We start from the raw sequence: 13,953 nt of genomic DNA on the forward strand, positions 1-13,953 counted from the left end.
CTACTTGGGAAATTACTTATTAAAGCCGAAGCATAAAATTGCCTCTTATGATTTTTATTGTGAACAAAATAGAAAAAAAAATAATGGGATGGAAGCATAGCTCATTATCTCATGCCGGTCGAACAGTGTTACTCAAAAGTGAACTCGCATCGATACTTATATCTTTTCTATCAACGAATATTGTGCCTAAGGGTGTCAATGAAAAAAATTAAACAATGTCAGAGAAACTTTTGGTGGTGACATAGTACGGAAAAACCAAAGATGCATTATTTGAGTTGGAAGAAGATGAAAGCAAATAAAACAAAAGGTGGTTTAGGTATAAGAGATATGGGCATGGTCAATCAATCAATGATAGGAGAATTGACATGGCGATTTCTACAAGAACCAAGTTCACTGTGGGTTCAGTTGTTGAAGGCAAAATATCTCAAAAATGGAAACTTTTGGACCCATAAAACTAAATCATCCAGCACCTCCACTTGGAGAAGCATATTAGATATGAGGAAATTCTAAGAAGGTGGAGTTTGCTACTCGGTTGGGGATGGTTCTGCAATTCGTATTTGGGATGACCTGTGGGTGCCGAATTTAAGAGGGTTCAAGCTGAGTAAAAGAGTGGTAAATCAAGAGACATCAAACCAATTTCTTGTTCGGGACCTTATTGATCTTGAAGGAGAGTGGAATAGAAGACTTATTGAAGATATTTTTGATGAACTATCGACTAGAGCAATCCTAGAAATACCATTAAATAAACAGAGAATGATTGATAAACTGATTTAGGTGCACACAACAAAAGGAGAGTTTACTTCGAAGTCTCTTTATAAATCTATCACTCAAGAAAAACCGTCTTCTTCTTATACAATGGAGTTACCCTACAGGCTAACTTGGAATATGATGTGGAATAAAATCCATTTGGCTCCAAGAGTTAAAATGTTTGTATGGATGATCTTGCATGATGCATTACCAACCAAACTGAGAGTTCTGAAGTTTAATCTACAAGCTTCAAAAACTTGTGAGATGTGTAAAGAAGAATATGAGGACTTGGATCACTTATTTTGAAAATGTAGAGTGGCTAGAGAGACCTTGTTATGCTCTCCATTAAATTTAAGAGTAGAAGGTGATGAAAGTTTCCCGAACTTGATATGTCAATGGATAGCAAATGACGAAGATGAGGAGGTTATAACGTTTAGAATATGTGTAGCTTAATTCCCATGGAAAGCTCGCAACAAGTGTGTGTTTGAAAGCATTAATCCAAACTCTTATAGAATTATTGAAGAGGCTCATACAATGGCTACTGACTTTACAGGTTTGACATCACCTCTAGAAGCACATGGTGAAACGAGTTCCCACGACCAAGAGCCATGTTGGGTACCACCAGATCAAGAAAGGATCAAAATTAATTTTGACGCGACCTTTATTGATGGACGAGGAGCATTGACTGCAGTCTGCAGAAATGGAGAAGGAACCTTTGTAATGACAACTACCTCACTTATGTCAGCGCCGTCGGCAATGGAAGCAGAGGCTAAGGCAGCTAAGGCGGCTAAGTTGGCAATAACATTGACATTGAATATTCCTGAATATGGAAGTGTCATTGAGGGTGATGCATTGACAGTCATAAATGCATGTTCGAAGGAGATAGAAGATGCGCCGTGGAAAATCAGACCTATAATTATGGAGATCAAAACTGAATACTCTAAGCTTCAAAATTGCTTATTTTCTTTTAGCCCTCGCAAGGCAAACCAGGTTGCTCACTTACTAGCGCAATATGCTTTAAATTTGAATTTATATCAAACTACGTAGATCTTCCAGACTCTTAGTTGCATTGTAAGTCAGTTGGCGACAGGTATAACCAACATTTCTTTGAGCTATAGTAGCTAATAAAATGTGGCATTTGCCACCGTTCATCAAAAAGATGATGGAGATGATTGGGTTGTTCCACTAAGGCATGGGGTGGAGAAGGAAGAATATCCTTTTATATGAAGGGTAAAAAGGTGCGAAAATTTTGAAAAGGGTAGTTTCACAAGGCCAGCGCTTTGGGGAAAACTACATAGTTTCCAGGATGTGAAATTTTAAAGGAAATATGCAAAATTTTGAAAATTTTTCGGGGAAACATATTTTATGGGGAATATTTTTTACCTCTCTCTCCCCACCTCACCTTTCTCTCTCCCTTTCGGCGGAGTTTCTAGAGAGAAAGAGAGAAATTATTATTTTTTTTAGAGTTAATTCCTATATGGCCCCCTACTTTGTGACCAGCTTCCTTTATGGCCCCCTTTTTTTCGTAAATTCAAATATGGCCCCCTATTTTCAAGTAAATGTCATTACTACCCTTCTTAATTCTAAATTTAAAGCATTTAAAAAAAGTTATTTCCACCTCACCCCTCTCTCTCTCTCCACCTCATCTCTCTCTACAACTCACCCCTCTCTCTCTCTCTACAACTCACCCCTCTCTCTCTCTCCACATCACCTCTCACTCTCTCCACATCACCTCTCTCTCTCTCCAACTCACCTTCATCTTCTCCGATTGAAGTCGTCGGCCGGAAAAATTTCCGGCCGACGACTTCAATCGGAGAAGATGAAGGTGAGTTGGAGAGATTGAGAGGTGATGTGGAGAGAGTGAGAGGTGATGTGGAGAGAGTGAGAGGTGATGTGGAGAGAGAGAGTTGACATGGAGAGAGATGTGTGGTGGAGAGGAAATGAGGTGGAATTATAATTTTATTTTTATTTTTAATTTTGAAAAAAGATTTAAAGGAAGGGTAGTTAGGACAATTACATCAAAAAAGGGGGCCATATTTGAATTTACGAAAAAAAGGGACCATAAAGGAAGCTGGTCACAAAGTAGGGGGCCATATAGGAATTAGCTCTTTTTTTTATCTTTCCAAGTCGTCGGCTAGCAACCTGATCAGAGAAGACAAAGAGAGTGGTGGAGAGAGAGAGGTGAGGTGGGGTGGGGAGAGAGAGGTAAATAATAAATAATATTCCCCATAAAATAAAATTGTCAAACAAATTGACCAATTTTTGATCAAGTCTTCACAACCCGAAAACTATTTTGCTTGGCCAGCGCTTTGGGGAAAGCTAAATAGTTTCCGTGGTGTGAATTTTTAAAGGGAATATGTAGAATTTTTGAGATTTTCCAGGGAAATAAATTTTAAGGGGAAACAAAAAAAAAAACACTCCACCTCACCTCACTCTCTCTCTACTTCACCTCACTCTATCTCCACCTCACCTCACTCTCTCTCCACCTCACCTCTTTGTCTTCTCCGATTTGGTCGCCGGCTGGAAAATTTTCCGGCCGGCGACCGTGAAGGAAAAAAAAAAATTCACTCTCTCTCTCTCTAGAAACTCCGGCGAAGGGGTTTCCCTTCGCCGGAGTTCCGGTCTGTTGAAGAACAGACCAAATCTGGTCTGTTCTTCAACAGACCGGAACTCCGGCGAAGGGAAACCCCTTCGCCGGAGTTTCTAGAGAGAGAGAGAGAGAGTGAACTTTTTTTTTTTTTTTAAATGGTCGCCGGTCGGAAAATTTTCCGTCCGGCGACCTAATCGAAGAAGATAGAGGTGAGGTGGAGAGAGTGAGGTGACGTGGAGAGAGAGAGAGAGCTGAGGTGGAGAAGTATTTTGCTTTTCCCTAAATAAAATTGTCAAACAAAATTGACCAATTTTTGACCAGGTCTTCACACCCCGGAAACTATTTAGCTTTCCCAAAAACGCTGGCCTTTTGCTTTCCCCAAGTGGCCATGAAAACTTGGGTGGATTTTGACTACGGTAATTGAGCAAATTTCCCTAAATTGAGGTGCCTAATCGGACTCAATGAATTGCCAGGTCCCCCACTCCACCAAAATTTTTTTTTTTTTTTTTTTGTTAAGAGGTACAAGTAACATTAAGAAATAAAAGTTTTATTACAGTACATAGGAATTAAAAAGAAAGGTATTCTATGCCAATATTCTGATTTATTCTTCTTTCTCGCACGTTTCGCTAACTTGTCCGCTGGTAGATTGAATTTCCTGTTAATGTAGTTAAACTTCACCCTGTTTATCCGGCTTTTAATTTCAAGGATTTTGTTGATGTGAACTCTAGATTGCCATTGTATCTCCCTTTTGGAATTCTGAATATGTTTGATAATATTAATGTTATCACTTTCAATGATGATGTCTTGATAGTTATGTTCAGCTGCCCAGATTAGGCCATTAAGGATAGCGACAGCTTCGCCTTCTTCACTATTCCTGTTCCTGGATATAGCTGTATGAGCTTCTATGAAATTTGCACCCGAGTCATGAATAATTAAACTCGTACCTGTAATTTCATTCACATTGATAAAGGATGCATCTACATTTATTTTCAACCAGGGAAAATCTGGTGGGTTTCATCTAGTATGTATGGGTTTGGTTTTGTTACTGTGTAAAGACATTTTTTTGGGGAAATTATAAATCATTTTTATAATGTGGGTAAGATCAATGATTTCGTATTGAAAGCAATGATCACATCTAATTTTCCATATTATCCATAGAATAGTGGATAGAAGGTTTTGGACGGTTGAATCACAATATTGAGGGTTGTGTTCCCAAGAAAAGATCCATTCTGCTACATTCTTAATATTTTCTGAGATAATATTGAAATAGAACCAAATATTCTTAGCTAGAGGACAATGAAGAAGAGCGTGTTCTATAGATTCAATCTCATTACAATTGGGGCAGATAAGCCCACTCCACCAAAATTTGGTCGTTTATCGAGACAAATCCATCCAAACCACGTTTTTTTTTTTTTTTTTTTTTTTTTTTTTTTTTTTTTTTTTTTTGTTGAAAGACCAAACCGCCTTTCATCAAAAAAAAAAGAAGACAAAACCGCGTTCCCAATTTCCTTATTAAAAACTTTTCATCTGAACCGTTAGATTCGAAATACACCGCTTTATCCTGTTCGTTGAAATAAATTCATAAACCTTATAAATAGAGGCTTTCTTGCCATTCGACCCAATCGTCTTTTTTTTTTTTTTTGATGAAGGACCCAATCGTCTTTGATTTCTGTTTTTTGGTTCTCTCTTTCCCTTTCTCCCTCGTCTCATCATCTGTTAGGGTTTATTGTGCCTGATCCTTATTTTTCTGTCTTCGTTTTAGGGCTTGTTCGAGATCCTTCAAGCTTTTGCTGATTGATGGTGCCTGATTGATTTGGTTTGCTTATTTTTGGTTTTCCACTCAAGAATCTAGAAGTTTTGATTTGGTTCTTAATTGTTTTCTTTGATCAGTCGTAGTATAGTTTGGGTTGGATTTACGTTAATGATCGGTTTATCGTTTATACAGATTTGATAATTATGCAATTTTGGAGATTTGGATTGTTATCGAATTCTACTACACATCTGATTCAAGTTTATATTTGATAACAAAGGGGGTTATTAATTCATTGATAATTACTCTGATTTGTGTTAGAGATGGTTCTGATGTCGATCTCAATGGTGCTATGAGCACCATTGAGATCCACATCAGGGTCATCCTCTTTAGATGGTTCAGTGACGACCTAACCAAATTATGGTTTATTGATTTGATTTCTATTCAGGGGATTCACAGTTCTTCATATCGATCACCTGCTGTCGTTTGTCAGATGATGCGTTGAGGGGAATAATAGGAACAATTTGTTGTTGGTATAGAAACTTATACATGATTTAATTTTCTCTTACTCAGTTATTGTTCACCACAACTTTAGATGATTGCCTTCGGTTGATATTGTTTATATTGATACTTTCTGTGTGGTGTCGAAAGGAGCTTTGGGAAACTATAAGATCTTTCTGTGGATGTATAGGAACACAGACATGATATCGTTTTATGGCATTGTCAATCTGGAGTTTATTCTCTGCTTGGGTAGCCTGTTTGCGTATGGTGTTAACTTTAGGACATCATGTTGGTCATTGTAAGGTTTATTGAGTGGGTCTGTAAGTGATGAATTGGTGTTATTGGGGATGGTTGCCTTCTTATTAGTTGTCCTTCTACTATCGACCAATGTGATATTTTAACCAGTTAACATTTGAGAATGTCTTCATTAGATTGTTGTTCTCTCCAGGTTGTTGGTAACGCATTTTTTGTTCAAAGGGGGTTATTTTGTGTTGTTGCTTCTTTGATCATGATGACCTCTTTCAACGAAAAGTTGGTAACTTATGTTCTGCTTTCTTTCTCAGGGCTATTCGCTATGGAATAGCAATTCCTCCTTTTCTTGTATTTACACGGGGAAGGCGGTGCTTTTAATATACCTAGTTGCATTCTTGTTCTTTGTGGCGTGTTTAGTAGTTGTACATATTTATTTTGTTTTCTTGCTTGCTAGGTGGACTAGGATCAACTATGAGGAGCTAAGTGGTGCTCTATCCGAATAGTAATTGAAGCATGCAATATTCATTAACTTTTCCATAACACTTTATACATTAACACTCAGGAATATGCGAAACACTAAGATTCTTGTGGGGTATAACATACAGATTCCACTTTAGTATTGTTTGTCCGCTTCGAGGATGGCAAGTGTCTACTAGAGACATTTTCAACTGAGTGTCTTCTATTTTTGGAGTTGCGTTGTTCATTGTGAAAGGGGGTTCTAATTTTTTTTCAACTCATTTGACTTCTATTCTTTTTAAGGAAAAATAATTGAACCATGTTGTTTGATTTCCCAGGAGTCTCAAATTGGACTTGCTCTGGGAGGCTTGACTTTGCTCGCCGCCAAGGAATGTGCCATGTCCATGTAGATTAGTTGAACCTGTTCTTCTCATGTACCTCGGCCAAAATAGTACCATTAGAACTTCTTTTTGGGTTTTAGTGTGCCATATTTTAAAAATCCTGCTAAATCTTTTCATTCCTTAACACGTGCAGCCTTAGCTTCTTCAATTAGTTGGTTTCTAGAACACCAGGCATCCAGTGGAGGCATTTTGCTGGAAGCGATTATTGCGTCGAGAGTCCCAATAATTGATTTTTTATCTTGGAAGGGGTTTTTTATCTTCTGACTTGCTTACTTGATTTTTATCCTAGTTAAAGGACACAATAATTGAAGCATGCAAAATTCTTTTGATTTTGTCAGGGATTCAAATGGACTAAGATGTCATTTGGTATTCATCCAAAGGGTTTACCTATTTTACATGGATTCCACAAAATTCTACTTCATCTATGGTTTATCTGTCATTCCACAAAATTTTGAGTTTCTACTTTTGTAGCATATCACATTCTAAAGTCTCGCTCTATCTTTCTATTCTCTAATATGTGGAGTCTTCCTTTGTGTTATTTGTTAGTTTCAAGGATGACTGGCGTTCTGAGGAAAAGTTAGTGTGTTCTTGGAAGGGATATTCTTGTCGAGTTTCACTTTCTTCTTTGATTTTTATCCTTAGAGGAGGAATTATTGAAGTATGCAAAGTTCATTTTCTTTCAGGGATGTGAGAATTGAATTTGCTCTTGGAGGCATCACTTCGTTTTGTGAATTGAGGGGGTTTTCCTATCTTCTGTTGTTCCATTGAAATCTTCTCCTTACTTTTGGTTTATGATTTGTGTTAGTTATGCAAAGATAAAACTAGTAAATATCTATTTAATTCTTATTCAGTAACCTGCAATACGCTAGAAGTATTCTTTTGCGTCCTAGTGGTGTTATATTGGAGGACTGGGTGTTTTGTTTTCTTGAACTTGGTTATCTGATTAAATTTCTTCTTTTAGTTTCTTTTTCTTCACCGAGTTGATCTTCTATTGGAACACAAATTTATTTTTCTCAGGGATCCTTGTGCTGGGAGAGTCCTCTTTATTGTTAATGTCGTCAAGGCGAAACGTAACAACGCTTTCTAATTTCTTCCCTTTAGAGTGTCTCGAATAGTTATAAGTTCTCATTTGAGTAAATTTATTTGCTAGGAGGATGGTGGTCAACTTTGTCGTTAGCCATGTCAAGGGGCCAAAGGGGTTATCTGAAGATGTTTGTGTCATTTTTGTCTTGTTTGAGAAGTTAAAATAACACATGCTAGATCATGTGATGCTCCTCAAGGATTTGCATCTTTGACGAATCCAACGAGATGCATTAGTTTCCTCCGAAGGGGGTTTTTCTGATTTATGTTGTAAGAAGTTCTCCTTTCACGAGGGTGTTCATAATAACTGCCTATCCAAATACTTTCCAGGGATTCAAGTATTTGATTCCCGTCCTGCCTCATGCTTTTGGGATTAACAATCAAACAGTACAACTTCAATTTCTTTTGTGTTCTTACAGTTTCTAGCTAGCTTTAGTTGAGAAATTTGAAAAAATATATTTTATCTATCCCTAACCTGTTGCCTGAACCCTCCTGTTAATTGTTACTTTAGGACAACAACGGTTTACGGTGAGAAGTTAATTTGGCGTTTTCAGAAGAGGCATCTGTTTCAACTTTCATTTTGATGAAGGGGGTTTTCTGCCCAAGTTTCATTTGGATATACCTCTCAAATTCTTGTGTTGTAGGTCTTGGGTTTCTTTTGTTTACATATATTGGACTTAGTTCATCCTGGTTGGTTGTTTTACAGTGGTTTGGTACATGTGCAGAAGATTTGGTTTGATTTCCCAGGGGTCTCAAATTGGACTTCCTCCAAGGAGGCATGACTTGCCGTCAAGGGGGTTTTCTTATTTTACGTAGAGTGCACAATGTCATTCTTTATTCTTATTAAGGAATAATAATTGAATCATGTTGTTTGATTTCCCAGGGGTCTTAAATTGGACTTCCTCCAAGGAGGCATGACTTGCCGTCAAGGGGGTTTTCCTATTTTACGTAGAGTGCACAATTTCGTTCTTTATTCTCATTAAGGAATAATAATTGAAGCATGTTGTTTGATTTCCCAGGGGTCTCAAATTGGGCTTGCTCCATGGAGGCATGACTTCGCTTGTCCTTCAAGGGGGTTTTCTTATTTTACATAGAGTCCACAACATCGTTCTTTATCCTTCTCTCCGAAGCTCTACTTGTTTGGATTAATAACATTTGATCTACGTAAAACTTATCAGGAATGTGCGATGTCCATATAGATTAGATGAACCTGTTCTTCTCATGTACCTCGGCTAAACAGTACCACAGAAACTTCTTTTTGGTTTATATTTTGCCATATCTTAAAAATCCTTCTAAATCTTTTCATTCCTTAACATGTGCAGCCTTGATTTCTGCTATTAGTTGGTTCCTAAAACAACGGGCATCCAGTGGAGGCATTTTGCTTGAAGAGATTATTGTGCGGGGAGTCCCACTTGAATTTGTCTAAAAAATTTAATCCTTTTCAGTTTCTACTTTCTATCATATCACGTTCTAGAATCTCGCTCTATCTTTCTATTCTCTAACATGTAAGGTCTTCCTTTGTGTTATTTGTTAGTTTCAAGGATGACTGGTGTCTTGAGGAAACGTTAATGTGTGTTCGTGGAAAGGATATTCTTGTCGAGTTCCACTTGGGTTCTAAAGTTCCTTCTGTTACAAAAATTGAGGGGGTTTGTTGCCTTTTGACTTGCTTCTTTGATTTTTTTTCTTGGAGGAGGAATTATTGAAGCCTGCAATGTTCATATTTTCTCAGGGATGTGAGAATTGAATTTGCTCTGGAAGGCATTACTTTGTTTTAAGAATTGAGGGGGTTTTCCTATCTTCTATTTTTCCAATGGAATCTTCTCCTTAATATCTGGTTGTGAAAGTGGTTAGTTATGCAAATATAGAATTGGTGAATCTATTTAATTCTTTTCCAGGAACCTGCAATACTCGAGTATTCTCGTGTCCTAGTGGCATTCTATTGAAGGACTGGGTTATTATTTTTTCTTGAATTTGGTTATCTGATTGAATTTTCTTCATTCAGTTTCTTTTTCTTCACCGAGTTGATCTTTTTGGAACACAATATTATTTTTGTTAGGGATATTTGTGGTGGGAGAGTCCTCTTCCGTGTTAATGTTGTCAAGGCGAAGCGTAACAAAGCAATCTAATTCCATCACTTTAGAGTGTCCCGAATAGATATTAGTTCTCATTTGAGTATATTTGTTTGCTAGGTGGATGGTGGCCAACTTTGTCAAGTTAGCCATGTGAAGGGGCCAAGGGGGTTATCTGAAGATGCTCGTGTCATTTTTGTCGTTGTTTGAGAACTTAAAATAACACATCAACTTCAATTTCTTTTGTGTTCTTACAGTTTCTAGTTAGCATAAATTGAGAAACTTGAAAAAAAACATTTTGTCAATCCCTCCTAACCCTCCTGTTAATTGTTACTTTAGGACAACTGAGGTTTACGGGGAGAAGTTAATTTGGCATTTTCGGAAGGGGCATCTGTTTCAACTTTCATTTTGATGAAGGGGGTTTTCTTCCTGAGTTCCATTTGGATATATCTCTAAAATTCTTGTGTTGTAGTTCTTGGGTTTCTTTTGTTTACATGTCTTGGACTTAGTTCATCTTGGTTGGTAGTTTTACAGTGCTTCGATATATGTGCAGAAGTCTTGGTTCTTAAAGGGGGTTTTCTATTTCAAGCTGATTACTTAGAGTGACATTTTTTGTGTTGGGTTTTATCTAGTTTAAATGTTGATAAATTGGGATTCCTTCACTTAATTACAGGGACATCCTTATGGAGTGTTAGTTACTAAAAATTGGATAATCTCCTGACGTGGAAAGAGTAACACTGAAATTCCTTCAAAACTATTTTTCCTTTTTGTGTATATTCTGTTCCAGGGAGCACTATGGCAGTGTAATTCAATTCTTTTTAGGGTGTGCAAGTAGGAATCTCAGCTATGGTCACTTGTCAATACTTTGGTGGCTTAGGAAGTGTAAATACTCTTTTTTGCCGTCTTATGCCGAAAGAGTAGCATCTCATCCTCAGTTTATCTTTTCTTCCGATCAATCTGGTTACTTTTTCCTCATTTTTAGCAGATATATTCGAATGTTGTATAGGGGGTTTTGTATGCTAACTTGGTCTTTTCTATTTTGAGCTCATATATTCGAATGTTGGGTACATGAGATTTCTTCTCCTTACTTTCAGGGATATGCGTTGGAGGTTTCAGCTGTCTGTAACTGGTCATATCTTGATTCAGGAAACATCGAGGCTTACTTGTCACCTAGTATCAATTTTTCTTCTCAATACTGTTAACTTACCTTAATCATTTCTGAAGAACTCAAACTTTGAATGGATTATTTATTCCCTACGCGGTTAGGGTTAATATTATCTTTCTTGAAGAGAGTTTTCCCTTGCTTCTTCGAGCAATTTTTTGTTTTTAGGTGTTTCTGCCGATCCAGATACTGACGATCACCGGCCCTTGGTATTCTAGGACGGGTTTACACTGAGATCAATTTATCTGAAGGGGGTTTTCTGAAACTTTTACTCTAGTCCAAGTTTTCCCCATTCATATTAAAATTGCCATTACCATACTTTTAGGATGTGTGCTTGTTTGGGTATGGAATAGAGGTCCTGGCAAAGAGGAGTAGCGTTTGAGGTTCTCTCCGATCATTTTCTGGAGTTCTGTTTTTTTTGGGGGGCTGTTCTGTTGAATCCTATTGTTAGCTTGTTCCATTGAATTTTTGTGGTCGTGTGAAGATTATCGTTCTGTTTTTTTTCGACCGGTGTCTTGGTTTGCTGAGGGGGGTTTTATACACCGACTTTTAATAGTTGCTTGACAGCATTTTGTGTGTTGCTGCACCAAATTATTTCCATGAAATGTTCAGGGATGCTTGCTATCCAGCACTTGTCTTGGTCTTCCGAGTTGTATGACTAGAAATTGCTCTGAAAATGACTTGGTCTCTTTGCAGGGAGTTTTCTGTATGAAGTTGTGTGGAGTTGCATTGTTGTGGTTGCTACTGTCCATACTCAACGACTTGAAGCGAGATGGAGGAACTTTGGAGTTCTCTAGCGAACAGAAGGAAGTAACTTTCTATGGGTTATGTTATGTTATTTTATGGGTTCCAGGAGAATAAGGTTCCGTTACTTTCTTCTTCTGTTCCCATTTCGAAGTTATATGCTGTCTAGCGTGGTTCATTTAGTGGATTTCTTATGTGATGGATATCTACAGGGATGTTGCAAATCCAGTTCTAGCGGGATAGTAGCTTGTGCTCAGGCTCTTCACACTTGTTTCCTTTTTTTGTTTCTCTTTTGTCTAGGTTCGATTGTTAGTGACATGTGGCTGGTAAACGGTCCTTGCGTAGATGAACGGTGATGCTATTGGATTTGGATCTTAATTGTTTTCTTTGATCAGTCGTAGTATAGTATGGGTTGGATTTATGTTAATGATTGATTTATCGTTTATACAGATTTGATAATTATGCAATTTTGGAGATTTGGATTGTTATTGAATTCTACTACACATGGGATTCAAGTTTATATTAGATAACCAAGGGGGTTATTAATTCATTGATAATTACTTTGATTTGTGTTAGAGATGGTTCTGATGTCGATCTCAATGGTGCTATGTGCACCATACGATCGGCATCAGGGTCATCCTCTTCAGATGGGTCACTGACGAACTAACCAAATTATGGTTTATTGATTTGATTTCTGTTCAGGGGATTCACAGTTCTTCATATCGATCACCTGCTGTGGTTTGTCAGATGACGCGTTGAGGGGAATGATAGGAACAATTTGTTGTTGGTATAGAAATTTATACATGCTTTAATATTCTCTTACTCAGTTACTGTTTACCACAACTTTAGATGGTCACTTATTTAGGTTTCATCTTTCTGAAATCGCACAGAACACCAACTTGTTTAGTTGCTTAGGGATGATTGCCTTCCATTGATATTGTTTATATTGATACTTTCTTTGGATGTATAGAAACACAGACATGATATCGTTTTATGGTATTGTCAGTCTGGAGTCTATTCTCTGCTTGGGTAGCCTGTTTGTATATGGTGTTAACTTTAGGACATCATGTTGGTCATTGTAAGGTTTATTGATTGGGTCTGTAAGTGATGAATTGGTGTTATCGGGGATGGTTGCCTTATTATTAGTTGTCCTTGAACTATCGACCAATGTGATATTTTAACCAGTTAACATTTTAGAATGTCTTCATTAGATTGTTATTCTCTCCAGGTTGTTGGTAATGCATTCTTGTTGATGCGATCTCAGTTTGTGTAGATTATTGTCATCAAAAATGGAAATTTTGCGTCAAGGGAGTACAACTTATACAATGCAGTATAGATTGTTTTAGTTCTTTGTTGATGCTGAAATATGCAATATAAGAAGTTCTGCAATGTTCTGCAGGGAAGTCATTGTCTTCAAGAGGATCTTTTGTTCAAAGGGGGTTATTTAGTTATATTTTTCTCGGGTTGTTTTCTGTTGTTGCTTCTATGATCATGATGACCTCTTTCGACGAAAAGTTGGTAACTTATGTTCCGCTTTCTTTCTCAGGGTGTTCGCTATGGAATAGCAAATCCTCCTTTTCTTGTATTTACATGGGGGAAGGCAGTGCTTTCAATATAACTAGTTGCGTTCTTGTTTTTTGTGGCTTGTTTAGTAGTTGTACGTATTTATTTTGTTTTCTTGTTTGCTAGGTGGACTAGAATCAACTATGAGGAGCTAGGTGTGCTCTATCCGAATGAGTCTCTCTTAACTTGCTTCTCTAATAACTTCTTTATCCTTTTTAGAGGGAATAGTAATTGAAGCATGCAATATTCATTAACTTTTCCTAGGGATTTTTGAACTGAACGTTTCTTAAGAAGATATGATTTAGTTTTCTTTTTGAAGTGTTCCTTTTTCCTATTTTACACATATAACATAAGACTCTTCTTTACCTTCTACGGGTTTACCATAACACTTTATACATTTAACACTAAGATTCTTGTGGTATATAACATACAGATTCCACTTTAGTATTGTTTGTCCGCTTCGAGGATGGCAAGTGTCTACTAGAGACATTTTCAACTGAGTGTCTTCTATTTTTGGAGTTCCTTTTGCGTTGTTCATTGTAAAGGGGTATTGTGAAAGGGCAATTTTTTGTTTTTAGGTGTTTCTGCCGATCCAGATACTGACGATCACCAGCTTTTGGTATTCTAGGACAGGTTTA

The 13,953-nt window shown here is 37.3% G+C and overlaps 1 protein-coding gene and 3 long non-coding RNA genes across 4 annotated transcripts in view; 2 read left to right on the forward strand and 2 right to left on the reverse strand.

Annotated features, from left to right (window-relative positions):
* Positions 1-1,281: 1,281 nt before the first annotated feature.
* LOC147543641 (uncharacterized) lies at positions 1,282-1,794 on the forward strand. The gene has a single exon (XM_086635486.1). The coding sequence runs from the start codon at positions 1,282-1,284 to the stop codon at positions 1,792-1,794; it is 513 nt and encodes a 170-aa protein (XP_086491612.1).
* Positions 1,795-4,880: 3,086 nt separating this feature from the next.
* Positions 4,881-12,546, forward strand: LOC147543642 (uncharacterized). The gene is made up of 7 exons (XR_015239689.1): positions 4,881-7,676; positions 7,761-7,830; positions 7,875-8,589; positions 8,956-11,391; positions 11,705-11,870; positions 11,965-12,104; positions 12,203-12,546. It is a non-coding gene; the product is annotated as an uncharacterized LOC147543642 (long non-coding RNA).
* Positions 9,610-13,953, reverse strand: part of LOC147543643 (uncharacterized) — a 35,055-nt gene continuing 30,711 nt past the window's right edge. The window contains exon 2 of the long non-coding RNA XR_015239694.1: positions 9,610-9,855. This is a non-coding gene — a long non-coding RNA (uncharacterized LOC147543643). The remainder of the gene's footprint in view (positions 9,856-13,953) is intronic.
* Positions 10,843-13,721, reverse strand: LOC147543644 (uncharacterized). The gene is made up of 2 exons (XR_015239695.1): positions 13,682-13,721; positions 10,843-13,575 (listed from the first exon to the last, which is right to left on the reverse strand). It is a non-coding gene; the product is annotated as an uncharacterized LOC147543644 (long non-coding RNA).

Source organism: Eschscholzia californica, unplaced genomic scaffold (genome assembly GCF_041429995.1).
Source record: "Eschscholzia californica isolate CP2 unplaced genomic scaffold, dmEscCali1.0.p SCAF_4, whole genome shotgun sequence".
Taxonomy (NCBI): Eukaryota; Viridiplantae; Streptophyta; class Magnoliopsida; order Ranunculales; family Papaveraceae; genus Eschscholzia; species Eschscholzia californica.

Coding starts and splice junctions, on each gene's coding strand:
- LOC147543641 (XM_086635486.1), top strand. CDS start 1,282: ATGGCTACTGACTTTACAGGTTTGACATCACCTCTAGAAGCACATGGT.